Raw genomic sequence first — 16,890 nt, forward strand, 5'->3', positions numbered from 1 at the left:
ACACACACACACACACACAAATACGGAGATTATTCCTTTCGGAGTTAAGCTGAAGGAAGCAACGCCTAAGCCAATTAATTCTGCTGTGAACTCATTTAGTCTATTCAGCGTTTGTTATTGTATTTTGCATAAAAATAAAACATCTGCACACACAATGAAAGTCTATGCAAAGGCAATAAGGCATGCATATATCGAAGGAATACAATTTATCATCAAAAATTGAAAACGGCCTCTTGTTGAAGCATGGGATAAAAAAGAAATAAGTGATTAGATGAAAAACCTGACCTAGCAATACAGCCAACATAATGTGTATGCTAATTCACACACACACACACACATTTATCAGTATGAAACAGGCAGCCTGAGGGAAGCAGAGTATTACCTTGCATCCTTTTATAAACCTGCTGATGAGAACAGAGTGGTCTTAAGTCTGTTCTACTTATCACACCATTTGGACTAATTCAGTGTGATTGTGTGTGTTCTCCATGTCAGATTTCATGATGAAGCTCCTCTTACGATAGACTTGTGATTAAGTAAGGAATAACACACCACAGAAGATGGGCTTATATGAAAATAATGCATGCCCGGGGGTATGTGATGAATGTGGACTACCCCTACACACAAAACAGGCTCGCATCAACAGAAACAAGCCCTTGGTCTAACAGAAGTCAGAAATATGTGCAGAGAAAACGAGGCAAAGATGATGAGGCTTGTCAGGTTTGCAGCTTTGCACTGCACAAGCAGCCAGTTATGATGCTGTGCTGGTAATGTTATTTTAATTATTATGGGCAAGTCAGGGTTTTGAACGAGCGCTTGCTCAAACAAACATCTGTCGCGTAATGCTCTGCCATCCTCCCACTGGTGGCTTTTAGATGAGTGGCTTTTGTCGTACCTTAAGTTTAAACTCCAGCTGAGGCAGAACAGACAGGAGTAGATGGCTGTCGATGTTGTAGAGCTCCAGGATTAAATCAAACACGTGCTCTGACAGGTCGCTCACTGACGTCTTCCCCAGCATCAGCACCTGGTTAAAAAACTGAGCGGAGGGGGGGAAGAAACAAAAATAAAACACAGACAGACTTCAAACACCTCCATCCATCACTGTCAGGAAATGGCAGCCGCAGTGTGTTCAAAACGCGCCTATAATGGCAGATCAGGAGCTTTACACCCAACACTATCAATACAGAACAGAACTGGTGACTGGCGTAAACGATTTTAGACGGTAAATTACATGAGTTTGCTCATCACCTCATTATAAGTAACTCACTATCTACACCACACTCCAAAAAAAACAAAACAAAACAAAAAAAAAAAACACATCAAGCGCAAATATTTTAAATACAGATACATTTATCTAACATTTCATACGATTTTATGATAAAACAAATATACAACTAATATACTAAGACTATTTATAGATATTTTTCCTTATCTACCAAAAGAACAAAAGAACTATAATTAGAAAAATGTCTAGAAATAGGTTTAATAATCAACATCTTCATCAATATCTCATGATGAATATCAAATGAATGCATCCATATTCAAGATAGTTTCTGCAGTAAATTATTTGTTCTGTATTAAATCTAGAAATACAACATACATACAATAAGCTGTAAATATTAGACTTAAATAAACCTAATATAACCAGCTCTGAAGTATTTCTGCCATCAGTGCAGATATAGACGCCATTTCCTCACTATGCTCAATCCATAGCAAACATACAGAAGCTGACAGCTAAAGATGCTGCTTAAAGACACTACAGTGGCGCTTGAACCCTGCGTTCATATTAACAAGTGAAAACGTGACAGGTGACGTCTGTTTTCTACGTACAGTGACAGGTGAGTTGAGATTTTCAGAAGTCTGTGCAAATCAGGTATGAAGAGGTAAAGCGACAAATCCAAATGATAAGCTTGAATGAATCCTCTCACCAATCCTATAGTGCGTGTGGTGCGTTATTATTTCAGTTCCCGTTATTCCTGTAGTCGCTATTAATTCTTGACACAAAAAAATGGAAGAAGAGCCTACAACTGTGGTTTCATTTCATCTTGTCATATACGACCTCTCATTAAATATGTACAGAGACATTACGAAGTAAAATAATGCTGGGAAAGAAGCAGCAGAGATCGTCTGGTGAGTGAACGTATCTAGTATCTAGTATCTAGCGCAGGTAGCTTGTTAATGAAGCCAAGCATGTGAAGTTTCTCATCGGGAACTAAAAACCCCTGGATGGACGGTGCAAGTCCACAAGCGCTCGCTTCATAGCGACCAGGGTGATTCGAGTCTTCTGTCCTAATCACTACATCTCCGCTAGCTCACCGCAGCGAGTGTTTCTTTGTAACGAGGTCTGCGAGGACCACCAGCGCATCACAGCACGTCCTGCTCCTGTGGGAGGTGATGAGGATGAGCGTGGGCCAGCGTTCCCTCGCATTACGGTCTAACCACGGGTTCATGAGATTCCTCTACATGCGTGAAAGAGTTTCAAATCGTTGCATGGTCGCTTGAGGTTGCGGTTAAAACCGCAGGAGCTTGTTAAGAATTCAAAACACAACACTGAATGATGTAACAGAAAGCCTGTGGCAGTAAACCCCCACTCACGTTGGTTATGTACGGCTCGATGGCCTGCGCGGTTCTCTTCAGCAGCGCTTTGGCCAGGTCGTACGCCTGCTTGTTCAGATTCTGCAAATAAAATCATTTCAGAAGCGTTACTCTTACATATCCGGTGAAAGAGAGATAATAAGGATGGCTTTTAATAATTATTTTCGTCAATACTGACACCATGATTATGGATTGTCATTTACCCAAAGTCTTTAACTGAATTTCATTACAACTAACTAAATTAGATAACAGACAGAACAACAGGTCCATCACTTGATCACTACAACAGACAGAATAATAGAAACATGGATAGGAAACAGAGATAGGACAACAAAACAGAGCTACGAAGAAAAATGATAGGAATCGCTAGAAAACCAAACAGAACAAGAGATAAGGAGGTAAACAGGACAAGACTGATGCTAGACATATTAAAAAGTATGACAGGAACCTTAAATAAACAGAATGGTATATATAGAAAGACAGAACAAGAGAGACACAAATAAATAGACAGATAAATAAACAGAACAAAAGACAGAACACAAAGCAGACACAGAATATGACACAGGCAAACAGAATGCTAGACTGACAGAACACTAGGCAGACAGACAGGACTCTAGAACATGAAACAGATAAAACTCTAGAACATGAGACAGACAGACAGAATGTTAGACTGACAGAACTCTAGAACATGAGACAGATAAAACTCTAGAACATGAGACAGACAGAATGTTAGACTGACAGAACTCTAAGACATGAAACAGACAGAATACTGGACAGACATATTTTGAATGCTAGACTAAAAGAGCGCTAGACAGGCAGAACAGTAGAAGGTGAGACAGAACACTAGAACGTGCGACAGGCAACATGAGACAGACAGAATGCTAGAATGTTAGACAGACAGAACAATAGAACTTGAATGTGACAGAACACCAGACAGAGAACGTGAGACTGATGGAACACTAGAAACTGAGACTGACAAAAACCTAGAGAGATAAAACACTAGAACTTGAGACAGATGGGACCCCAGACAGACTGAATGCTAGACAGACAGAAGACTAGAATTTGAGACAGACAGAACATGTGAGACTGATGGAACGATAGACAGACAGAACATGAGACAGACTGAACACTAGAACATGAGACTGAAACAGCCAGAATGTCCGAACACTAAATAGACAGAACTTAAGACAAGGAGAACCCGAGACACACAGAACACCTGAATGTTAGACAGAAAGAACAGTGACAGAGTAACAAACACAAACCAAACGTCAGACCACATACACAGAACAACAAAATGAGAGAGACATAGCTATGTGATAGACAGAATAAATGAAATATAGAGAACGCACCACACAAGGCCATCAATCAAAGCGAGCTTTAATGAACCGGAGCCTTTCGGCTGACTCGATAAACACTCACCACTATCACAGTCAATTACGGTTCACTGATTAACACGTATAAGGTGATTAATCATTCCTCCATGATAACAGCTGATCTGTGCTTGGTACCTTGTGTGCTGGAACTAAGTTGACCAGGACGGTGTCCAGGAGCTCCTGAGAAACAGAGTCTCCCTCACACACGATCGAGCTCATCAGGTCTACCATGTGCATGTGCACCTTCTGATTGTGTCCATTACTGCAGACAGAGACACACACACACACACACACACACACACACACACACACACACACACACACACACACACTCTTCAGCAACACTGAAACCTCTTCCAGCACACGCAGAGAATTTTCTCGTTATCTCGTACTAAGAAAAGAAGCAAACAAAGATGAGTCACGATGCACTTACGTCTGTCTGGCACTTAACAAATCATTATATCTAGAACATGGCGATAATCTGCACACAAGATGTGTTTCTGCAGGTGTGTGTGTGTGTGTGTGTGTGTGTGTGTGTGTGTGTGTTTATGTGTAGGAGGCATCTGCAGTTTCTTTTTATTCATCAACACATGAGCTCATCACTGCGCCACTGTGTTTTCCCTCAGAGGGGACGTTTCCAGCTGAAATGACTAACCGTTAATACACAGCACACCCAATAAGAAATCCCACCTGGGACACACACACACACACACACACACACACACACACACACACACACACACACACACACACACACACCCACCCAACCAACTGTCATACTGAAGTGTAATATTGGCGGAGTGGAAGCTGACAGCTCATTACAACACAATAAATAAGCCAGAGCTTTCCATTTACATCAGTACGCTGTAAATTACAGACCTGCCCTTCTGAATTATGAGCATGGGGAGTGTGTGTGTGTGAGTGTGTGTGTGTGTGTGTGTGTGCGCGCGCGTGTGTGTGTGTGGGGGGTAAGGATTTTCGCATGCATGAATGCAGCGACTCACTTGATTACTTGGAAGAGTGTTCTGTACAGTTGAGTAAATATTTCATTGCTGTCCTCCAATTCGAAGCAGATGTTGTAGGATTTCACCCAAGCGATATTCTGTCAGGAGAGGAGAAAAAAAATAAAACATAATGAGAATGTCGCACATGAGACAGTAAATTACTTACTAAAAATAAATCAATAAAAAGGAAAACCATGACACGTACCTCCAGTAAGTAAAAATATCGATTGAACTGGGCGCTTTTAGTGTCCTCCAATCCTTTCAGCTGTCGTGTTATGAACATAAATATATCCTGGGAGGAGAGGAGGAGGAGGAGGAGGAGGAGAAGAGGAGCACAGAAGCATTAGGTTGACATTTTAAAACCTCCGGATGCAAAGATACTTAGTGTTCAATTGGATTAAGGCATCACTAAATGTGCAACACAGGATATAAAATGAGAAAAATGTAAAAACCATTTAATTTCAACAAGCACAAGTCGACACCAACAGTGTGGATGGGGAATGTCACTCACAAACTAATTTGTTTGCCAGAACTACCGGTAAAATATACTTCAAACAACGTTTATTGAAGATAAATTATTTCAGACATGTGACCTTTCCATTTCAAAATCTAATCAGTTCATATGTTGGTTACAATGATAATTCCATATAAAAATCTACAAACATTCAACCACTCGTTCTTGAGAAATCATGCTAACGGGAATCTTGGACAGACAGACGATATGGGTGTAACGATGCATCATGATGCAAAAATGAGAAAATGTGGTTGAGGAAATCAGCATTCTATTAATAATTCAATCTAATGTAACTGCACTGTTTAAACACTAGGAATCCCAACCTATAGAGTTAAAATATACAGAGAGCACACTGGTCACATGAACACATTTTTTCATGAAAAGCCTGTGCTATTACCGGGAATCATCCAGATCACAAAGACTGACATTCATTATAGGTTATATGGTTACACAACAATGAGGTGATGGAGGTCGGACATTTTAGCCAACTTTGGAGCTCTATTTCTGGTTAAAAATAATCCTGCTACAAAGCTCATAATGTTTTAATTGATCATTGTTTAAAAAATGCCTTGTCATTCAAATGTTGCAAAAAAAAAAATCTGAGAGTCAAACTGAATCGAATCGCGAAGCCAGTGTCATGAGAAACTCTTTTGTACATTTCAGATGCATCTTTAAGCTAAATGTTGATACGTAACCCTTGTTCATGAGATTTATACTGAAGTGTGTTTTAAACAGTTAAACCCAAACTACATATTCAAAGTCTACATAACCATAATACAGAAAAATTGAATACAGAAATGTGTGCAGAACTGTAAAAATGTACAGAATACTGTCACTTTGCATTAGTTTATGCCTCATTTGGCTGACATGAGCTCTTGATAATATTCTCATGCTGTATCAGATTGTCTGATAAATATCAATAATGCTGTATTGTAGTTAGACCATTAAGTGATCTGGAGGCGATTTACATTTTAGATTTTCCCCAAAACTGCCTTAAACTGACTGTCCATCAGCATGGACGCAATGCATGAAAGGGTTTATTAAGCCTACTTATGAGTTCTGTGGTACCCGCTAGCAAAATAAAATGCTGCAAATAAACAGGATTAAATATTTTTGTATTTAATATATTTTTAAAATGTAATTATCCAATCAATTGATGAAAATAATTGTTAGATTGAAGCCCTAATATTAAAAGAAGCAGCCGAGTGATGAGTGAAAGTTCAGTGCTTCCAACAAGGTCAGAAAACCACTTTGGAGAAGAAAATAGTTTGGAGAAAGTCACTCTCGCAGCGGGCCGCCCCTCTCCCCAGGAGTGACATATGAAGGGGTGGAGATTGCCAACAGCCGTGATGAATCGATAGTGTTCGAGGTTTGAGGTGAGCTTGTCCAAGACGCACTGCAACCTGGCTACATGATCCAAAGCAATTTTTCACTAGCGAGATGAAAGCATTGCTGAATATTTTTTACTTAGCTTATACAATATACATACATTTTTAATCTATCAGATTCAATCGGAGAAGAAATTTATTCTCTGTTGGCTGGAAGTCAAAGCAATGAAGCTGTTCTTATGGAAAGAGTGTTTTTGTTTATACGAGGTCTCATTTCAACATCCTCATCACCGTCAATGTAATTGTATTTAACAAGATTTAACAAAAGGTGCACTTTCATCTAGTACGACTTCCTGTTTACTACCTCTCTTCAGTGTCTGAGAGACACATGGCTAACGCTGCATTTTACTTAATGCTGAAGTGGGAAGTCTGAACTCAGCTACAAAGAGCCGTTAAAAACATGAATGCCTCGATGAACAAACCCCTCAGTCTGTATAACTCCTCCCCTTTCTGCAGGAAGTTGCTCTCTAAAACTATTTTTATTTACACTTATATTTCTACACTTACATTTCATTTTACTGACACTGTCATGTTGGTCACTTTTTTGAACAGTTTTTACAGAATATTCATTGTTCTGTATTGTCTTCAGTAATCGGCACAAGAACTTCCTTCATGCTCGATAAAGTTTATCTTATTCCAACTTACGTTAACAAGTTAACCAGCTAACATTAGCAATCGTAAATTCACGATGTACTTACTTACTTTCTCAAAACAGCAAACTGTATGGTCAGCGTTTTAGATTTAACGAACTTGATCTAAAGTATATACTATATAAACTCTTTTAAAGTAAAGACATTATATTTTATTTACTGCTGACTGTGGGAGAGTGGCCATGTTGACATGATGTCATATGCTGACCTCGAGACCTTCATGTTAAGTGGGTGTTGTGTTTTTTTGTTTTTTCCCTTCCCTAGTCAGAGGTCGTAAATACCAAGTCAAGAGCTTTAGTCAAATGCAGCGTAAAGCATGTGTTGCAGTCTTTCAGAAATTTCTTTCCAGATGTTCTCAGAGGTATAAACCAGGCTTAAAGATCTATTACAGAGGTAACTGCTACCCTTTCATGTCACAAAGCTCTCTGCTCTTGTACCTTCAGCTTATCCGGCGACGTGTAGGGAGCCTCTGGAGCGTAGATACGGAAGATGTCGGCCAGGCAGCAGGCCACCAGGAGCCTGACGTCTTTGTCTGGGTGCTTCAGGAAGAAGTCTGAGGCCAGGTGCAGAGCAAGGTTCAGGTACAGCTCTTTCTCCTCCTCTGAATCTTGGTCCATGTCCATGAAGGTCTTCACCACCATCTACAAAATTCAGCAGTGAATCCGTTTACATCATCTAGTAATGTACAGAATAATCAGAAATCCTAACCAGAATGACTCTCCACCATCAGTGTTTACCTTGAGCCTCCGGACCATCTCCTCCTTGGAGATTTTATCGGAGATCTCCTTCACCCCCGGCGGGTAGGTGATCTTGCCATCTGTGGCTCGATTCTTGGAGTGAGCCATGCTCTCCGACTAGTGCACGCTGAGGGGCGAAAAACACATTTACATAGAGTTACAACCTGATATATAACCTCGACCTATTAAGTGTGCACTATAGCAGTCATGAGAAGAAAACTTTACTTTCCAGGCCACTTCTAACAGACTACTTATGCCAACCCTGAATGGGGGAGAGGAGAAAAATAAAAGAGTTTTTTTTTTTTTTTTTTTTTTTAAAGGGGGTGGGTTCAGAGGAAGTTATAAAGCAGGGTTTTACTTTGGCACCCATTTACATTAGCGATGGAGAGGTGTAAATACATACAGTGCATATAAAAACTTTACACACCCCTGTTAAAATGGCAGGTTTTTGTGATGTTTATTTAAAAAAAAAAAAAAGATAAATCATGTCAGACCTTTTTCCACCCTCAAGGTGAAATTACAACGTATAAAAATTAACTGAAAAACAATCAAACATTTTCGGGGAAAAAATAGGAAAAATAAAAAAGTTATAACAACCTGCTTGCATAAATGTGCACACCTCTAATCTAACACATTGTTGAAGCACCTTTTGATTATATTCCACCACTCAGTCTTTGTGGCACAGCTTGACTTGGCAATGTTTTCTCACTCTTTCTTCCAAAAACATTCTACTTCTTTATTTATTTATTTATTTATTTTTATCAAACCATTATACTTCCTACTTAACAGATAATCAGGACAGTCAGTTATGATTCTACAATAACTGACTTTCAGTCTTCCAGTCACACACGGGAAAGGCACGGGTTTCAGCTACCAGTTGCATTTGACCTTTTTGATTTTATGACTGTGTATTTTACAGATACTACATGTTTAGTTAACTCATAGCGACTTCATCGTGTATGGAATAACAGAAGAGACCGTGTGTTGTATGAAAGTAATGCACGCCAGAGTGATGACAGTACGACGCGCAGCAACATCTTTGTTGCCGGTGTTATTCCACTTATACCACAGCAATTTGCCACGGATTACAATGTTTAATTTATTAATGAATGATAAATGAAATGTAATGTTTTAAAATGTTTTATATCACAGCGTGGATCAGTGCTCGAATCTGATTAGTCAGTAGTTCCGGCTGTAAAATGAACTATAATGAGTGTTTTCAAACCTCTCTGTGGTCCAGAAAACATGTTCCCGCTGCCCAAAAGACAAGCAGGCTCATATTGTGCTGATACAGCACTCACCAGCATTTCTTATTTCTCTCTATTTTTTATTTTAATTCCCAACCATTGAAAGAAAAATACCTACTCTGTCCATTGACCGTTGTGTTCAGATGGAATACACTGCTACGGTGCACATCAATGCTGTAATTACACACGCTTCTCGTTCCAAATCCTGCCGTAATACACACTTTGGCTTTTTCGTAGAACAATATTATCTAAGCTTTTTTATTAATTAGCACACATGGATGATGTGGATGATTTTTAGAATCGGGAACACACACGTACGTGAACATACTGACAAAGCTGAGCAAAATAAAATGCATAAAAATAAACTCTCCTGACAGTTACACCTGTGACAGTTACACACCGTCAGCTCACGGTTCAACATATCGAGAGAAAATAAAGATACTAACGATACTTGAATAATGTCTTTTAAACGAGATGTGCACCTCTTAGCCACAACATTGGTCAAAGATGTCAAAGTGGACGCAAAGACAACTTACTACATCACAAATTTCATCAGGAGAGGTTATGGGCCTTGCCCAGGAATTCATCAACTTTTTCATTTCCCTCTGTATTAATGCACTTAACTAGCTAACTACCTTGGCATGTGTTAATACATCATGCTCATTTCCAGTAGCTAATGAATATCATTTATCCACCCCGTGGGTTCAGGCATTCAGTAACGTGATTGGTTTAGCCACAATGTGTGACTAACAAGCTCTTTGTGGTCTAAGTGCTTGAAATGAAAGCATCACACAAAACTTTTCTCACGGCTGCCTGAACTGCTAAAAAACGTCTCAAGCGACACACGTGCATCGTTCCCAAACGCTCCTCCGTGATGACATCCAACACACACAAAGCAATAAAACTGAATTCATTATGTCTGAATGTTGCTGGCGTTTTTTTTTTTTTTCCTTAAATCCTGAGAGAGCGCAATTTTAAATGCCTTGAGGTAACCTAACCATGCCAATCCCACCCTTTACTGGCTGCTGTTAATTATAATTTGCACGTTAGATTATGTCCAGTTACATTAACACTCATAGTTATAGATCAGGGATTTGTGATACAGATGTTACACAGAAATGTGACGCTCAAAACACCGAGAACAGTCGCAACCCACTGAACGGAGGACCTCCATCCCAGCCTTTGCAAACCAAATCAAATGCATTTGTTGAATGGATGACGAAATTAAAAAGAGACAGCTCATTTTTCTGGTAAAATATTAACAAGTTACACTCTACAACAGAGACTTTTTTCCGAACAGCATGTAAGACAACGGGCCTGACAGCACGGCGCATGTCCCTGAGAATTCAATCCTCCATATTCAACAAACAGCCTATTGCACTACACATCAGAGCTAAAAGAGCCAGCTGTTAAGCAATATGGCCGCACTTACATTTCAGAGCTGTTCGCTGACTTCTGACACAGATCGGATATTAGTGCGCGCTCGTAAAAGATTGGATTTCTTCACATCCGATATTGGATTCAAATGAGGCTCTAAACCCAAAACATAAGGGCCAAAATTCAAAATGAGGGCAGTCAGTGGAGTCGTTTTTATAAATCTGGGCAGGGATAGTACAGGAATGCCTCGGCCCCCAGCAAGTCTAGTTCTGCTTATTGCTAATTTGAAGTACCCTTAAAAAATATTCTTCAGGCAGGAAGGAAGCAATCGGAGATTTGACCTTGATCCTGTTCAGTTCATCGGCTGGTTACAAAGATAATTCAATATAAATCCTACAAACATTAAACCACTCGTGCTTGCGATATCACCTGCAGTGTAGCTACAAAACCCAGGCCATCACGAGGACATTTCTCAAGCCATCGGGGCAGAGCGAGCATACGGTCAACCCTGGCTCCAACGGCAACGTCAAATTAAATGCGTTAAGGCAAAATACAAAGAGGCAAAAGAGCACAATCACGGAGGGAACAACAGAAGTGCTCGTCCGTTTCCCACCCAGAGTGAAGCTGGTTTCAGCGGAGCACAACAACCACGTCTGTGCCAAAATATCGGAATTGTGCATCAAGACCCACGACGTAAACGCAGGCTACACCACGTAACAATTTTATCTGAAAATCATTTGCATATCAGTGAGTTTTTAAACACGTCAGCAATCAAACAAATACATAGTTCAAAATATTTGTAGTAGGGGTGGGGCGATATGACAAAAATATCATATCATGATTCTCGAAGACACTTCTACGATACACAGGGTTTCATTTAAAATATCTGTTCAAAGATTTATATTTTGCAAACAAAAATAAATGCATTGTATTTTTTGTCTATAAATGTGCCACTTTTTAATATAAAAAAAAACAAAGAAAAATGTTAAAATTCTACTATTTTAATTATTAAGCACAAACTTTTTACATCAAATCAGCTATTTCCAGTTAGCTTCTATTTAATTTCTTTAAAAAAAAAAAATTACAAAAACAGATCCAAGATTTCAGAAAAGTGTATTACGTGATACTTAATGTATCACAATATCGATATTACATCACTGAGCCCTAATGTGCAGCTCAATACAAAGAATGTAAAACTGAGAAATGGAAAACATTTCCTGACACATTAACTTAAAAAGAAAAAACAAGACATTTTCCTCTACAACCAAAAGCTTCCACTGTCTCCTGGGTCAAACTGATGGGAAAATATTTGAAAAAATTTATATCAAACACCACCACAAAAACCATTAATTCACTGCAACGGTTATTCCTTTTTCTTCTTTTATCGTCATCATCATCATCATCATCATCATCATCGCAGCCTAATAAGGCTAATAAATCACAGGAGCTGTTCCAGCGCTCAGTCTGACCTCGAAATCACCTGCACTTGCTGCATATTTATGAAGAATTACGCTCTGGAAAACAGAAATACTAAGATACCTATCTAAATGTTTTCTACATGCTGCACTTGGACAAATGAGTCCTTTTAGTGTGTGTGTGTGTGTATGTGTGTGTGTGCGCGCGTACGCGTACATGTTTACATCATAATGAGGTGTTAAGACTCAAGTCCAGAGCTTAAAAACCACTCTGGTGGTCTGCTCACTCATTCCCTGACCATCTGTAGCCAAGTTCCCTCAGGAAAACAAAACCTCGTTGTGATCAGGGTTCGAACCGATTCTCTAAAAAGCTCATTTTTCCCCACAATACCTTCAAGATGAGATGTTTTTTAACCCTTTCATAAATTCCATAAATTACGTTTAAGCATATCCAGCTTCTCTATCCATGTGTAGGAATACCATGAGTAAAAAATATAAAACAGGACAAACATCTTTTAAACAAAAATGTTTAACATTAACAAGAAATATAATTTTTTTAAAACAAATTCTTTATATGCACAAAATTTACACAGTTAAAAGAGATTAAAAAATCTATATTCAAAAAGATAATTTTTTTAAAAAAAAAATCTAACGCCTTCAGTGTAAGCTGGCACAAAAATATTCTTCTAATTAATTTTTTAAATTAAATTTTATGTAGAAACATAGTAAAGATATAGTGCCACCATACTGCACTGTGCCTGAAAAATCAGGAACCAATGCGAGTTAAACGACATATACATGGCTTTATATTTAATGTTTATTTACAGTTATTTTTATATTTTCTTTTCCTGTACAGGTGAAGAATGGCAATAATATTTGATGAAAGATGAGAGATAGTCCTTCTTGGTACTCTCACTGGTTCCTGACTTTTCGTCCATAAGTGTGGACACTACTGTATATAACAGAACAATTCATCGCAATCTTCCATTGCCAAACAATTTCATCCCCTGACTTCCGACACGTATCGCATAAACAGCTCACATCAAATTTTTTCACATCACACACAGGTGACATTTAAATGAGATCCTGTATCTGAAACATATCTGATATCTGGGATATCCCCAAACAGCCGCCTGGGCGGGCGTCCCCAAAACGCTGCTAGATAAAGTGTTCTCAGACATGGGGTCACAATCTCCTCTTGTGTTTCATTCATTTATTTCGATTAAGAGTTTTGTTAAATATTGCTCCAACTATAAAAAGAGATTTTGTGTGATAATATTTTAAAAATGCTACTGGGAGTCACATTCAATAAAGCAACATTTTAATTAAGACTATATGCTTTTTTCCCCCCACTATCATAGCAAACGTGTTCAGAAATAAAAACAGAAATTTCCCCTAAACAAACCGTGTCTCAAATCGTACACTCGCAAAATTCTAGACTGTTTCTGAGTAACCGGATTTCTTATTACAGTTACTGTTTGAATCTTAAAAACAATTCACTTATCCTTCGAACCTTCAAATCTGTTTTGCATACAAGACTTCTGAATTTTCTAGATCAGCAAATAGTTTTGTATATAAGGGCAGAGAGTTTTCAATTTGAGACTCATGACAACAATCACAACAACGGCAGAAAGTTTTACCAGAGCTTGTAAGTGTGTGAGAGCTAGCACAGTGTGCATCACTGTGTATGAAACCGCTAAACACTATACAGTTCAGCTTGGAAACCTGAAGGACAGAGATGTTTTGGCTCTGGGATGTCACGTTAATTCTTCAAATGTACATAACGTTTGCATGCGAGTGTGTGAACAATGCTGGGCAATTCAAAAGAAAAATGTAAAAGTGCAACATAAATTAGGGATTCGAGAAATTAGAAATTAGAGATCTCGCTCGGAGTGATTTCCATGTTTTTTGGACCACTGAGTGGAAAGACCTTCCAGTCAGATGAAGAAGCGCAACAGATGGTGCATCAGTGGCTGAAATATCTTTCCAGAGGAATCCTGGAAATCCTTTGTTGCACTCAACGAAATGGAGTGTATGGAGAAAAAAAAATGATATGGTTGTGTGATAATTTGCAATAAACAGCACAAAATAAAACAAATTAAGGTTTTAATTTGACTCACTCTCATATAAATCAGCCTTTAATTCTGAACTAATCTTCAGCATTGTGCGACAAACTCATCTTTTGGTGCTCAAATGATAAATGACGCAAGTCAGCGGAGTCCATATTATAAAGGAACTGTCTTATCAAGCTGGAGTGAATACAATGCGTCGATAAAATGCAGGGTGGTTACAGAAACCCTGCTGCCTACAAGGACATTTCCCCGACCATCGCAGCAAGGAAGGATACAGTCGGTCCTGGCTCCAATGAAAGACCTTAAGGCAAAACACACAGAGGCCAACAACCACAATAACCTCAGCTGAAAAGGACTCTCTCCTCCTTTCTCCAAACATGGTGGTGCTACTGGTAAGAGGTTACTGGTTTTTTTTTTTTTTGAGCATTTTGGCAGAGAAATGATATAAACATGGGCATCAGATATGGACCAGGTCTTAGGTCTGTAAACAAGCAGGACCAAAAAAAAAATTTGTTTCAAAATATCAGACATTGTGTACAATGCGTGTCATAGTGTTGGTGAAAATGCACTTCTGGATTGTAACAAGTGCCTGATTGACTTTCTGTTCAGACTGTGTGTGTAGGTGTAACTGACTGACCTTAATATTCTGCTAATTTGTTCATTTTAACAAAGTGATTTTTATTTTATCAGATAAAAGGCTTGCTTCTTTATGTACGATGAGATAAAAACTTAATTGAGGGAAATTATTTACAGACAACATGCTCAATAATGATATATGAGTCAAATGGATAGATTTGGCCAAAATAAATACAGATATAAACCTATCATAGGTAGGCTTTTAGGTTTTATAGTATCCCTTCCTGCAGAAATTGTCCTGGAGTATTCTGTCACTGCAGAAACAAGTGACACAGGCGGGTCACGAAGTATGCACTTAGTCCTGGGCCACCATGAGCCACCAGAAGAGCTTCAGCAGAGCTTGGCATGGATTTTACAAGCATCTGAGCGATGAAGATCATCATCCCAGGTGAAGAGTGTTGTCTAACACGTCACTCCAAAATCTCCCACAGGTGTTATACTGGGTTGAGATATAGTGAGTGTGCACGCCATATCATTTATCATTTCGACTACCCGAGCCGAGTCTCTTAGCACAACTGTCGTATCGCTGCATTGCATTCTGGGACCCTGAGTACAACGTTTGCATCATCTCCAATATCTCCACCACTTCTGCTACTATTCAGATTGGATTAGTTTATCAGAGAGACACGGGTAATAAAATTTTTACACATCTCCTCGGTGATAAAACCCTCACATCCGGACAGCAATAAAATATCCACAGGAGGAGCGAGGTGTATTTTCTACAAACCTGGCTGTTTGCGTCACGTGGTCACATGATCACGTTCTGTTCACGACAAGGCGTCTGTGCGGTCGAAGAGGCGATGGAGAAGAGCCAGCATCTCTTCTCTAATCTTATTTCAGTTTGGGATGAACCAAAGTTCCAGCAACAATTTGGAAAAACACAGCAACACAATAATCACAAAGTATTCATTTTTTTGTTTCGTGACCCGGGAAGTGTTTAATATCTAGGGTAGGGTCACTGATACACGTGTTACGAGATTAAAAACGGAAAGTACCAGCAGGTAAACAGCTTTTATTCCAATGCAAGGAGAAAATCTGCACAGAAAAATCACAGACGTGTATCTGGACTCAAACTCTGACCACCGCTGAGTTTGGGGAAAAACAGCAGGTCATTCGGCCTGTAATTTTCTCAGAGGAGGACAGAGAAAAACACCGACATGGCCCATCAGGACGGAAATAAAATCACAGAGTAGCACCTGTAAAATAAATTACCCCAGGGCCTCATGTACATTTAATCCCATCTGGATACAACGTTAATGACGGCAGCTACAGATATAAAACATTACTTTATGTTCACATATGCACAATATCTTCAGCTTTTAATGTTCTAATAAAAATGACTAATTACAGCCGGTTCTTTACAAACCTAATGATGCGAAGTGACGCAAACATCTGTGTTCGCAGAAAATACAACCTGCTAGAATCTCCCTCGTCCTGTGGTCGCTTTATTGCCGCCTGGATGCGGGAGGTTTGTCACTGAGGAGACGTGTATGAATAGGGATACGGGTAATTTTTATCCTCGTATTAAACAGCGTGATGTCAGAGCGGTGCACAACCGCAAACATCTCACCCGAATAACGAGAACACAACACCAACCAACACATCAGCATCATTGTCTCTAAACACATCATCAGTGGAAATGTGTTTTAACGTGTTTCAGGGTTCAGAGTTCCAACAATCCCATGCAATTTTTTCCCCCCAACACTATAAGATCAGAGAATCATCAAAAATATAAATATCACCATGAATATTATAAAAGGTAAAATAATCCAAATGATTTACAGGTCAAACAAGGATATCAAAACAGAAGCACAAAAATGCAACTAATTAAGAAGAGGTGGTGTTAATTCAGCTCTCATGAACATAACCAGCATGTGAGACATAC

The 16,890-nt window shown here is 39.1% G+C and overlaps 1 protein-coding gene across 1 annotated transcript in view; it reads right to left on the reverse strand.

Moving 5' to 3' along the window:
- Positions 1-16,890, reverse strand: part of pds5b (PDS5 cohesin associated factor B) — a 48,414-nt gene that overhangs the window by 29,773 nt on the left and 1,751 nt on the right. The window contains exons 2-8 of the mRNA XM_034310599.2: positions 8,259-8,385; positions 7,959-8,162; positions 5,175-5,261; positions 4,970-5,067; positions 4,101-4,227; positions 2,593-2,673; positions 893-1,033 (exon numbers count right to left, since the gene is read on the reverse strand). Coding sequence (XP_034166490.1) covers positions 893-1,033; positions 2,593-2,673; positions 4,101-4,227; positions 4,970-5,067; positions 5,175-5,261; positions 7,959-8,162; positions 8,259-8,366 — 846 coding nt within the window. The 5' untranslated portion in view covers positions 8,367-8,385. The remainder of the gene's footprint in view (positions 1-892; positions 1,034-2,592; positions 2,674-4,100; positions 4,228-4,969; positions 5,068-5,174; positions 5,262-7,958; positions 8,163-8,258; positions 8,386-16,890) is intronic.

Source organism: Pangasianodon hypophthalmus, chromosome 14 (genome assembly GCF_027358585.1).
Source record: "Pangasianodon hypophthalmus isolate fPanHyp1 chromosome 14, fPanHyp1.pri, whole genome shotgun sequence".
Lineage (NCBI taxonomy): Eukaryota > Metazoa > Chordata > Actinopteri > Siluriformes > Pangasiidae > Pangasianodon > Pangasianodon hypophthalmus.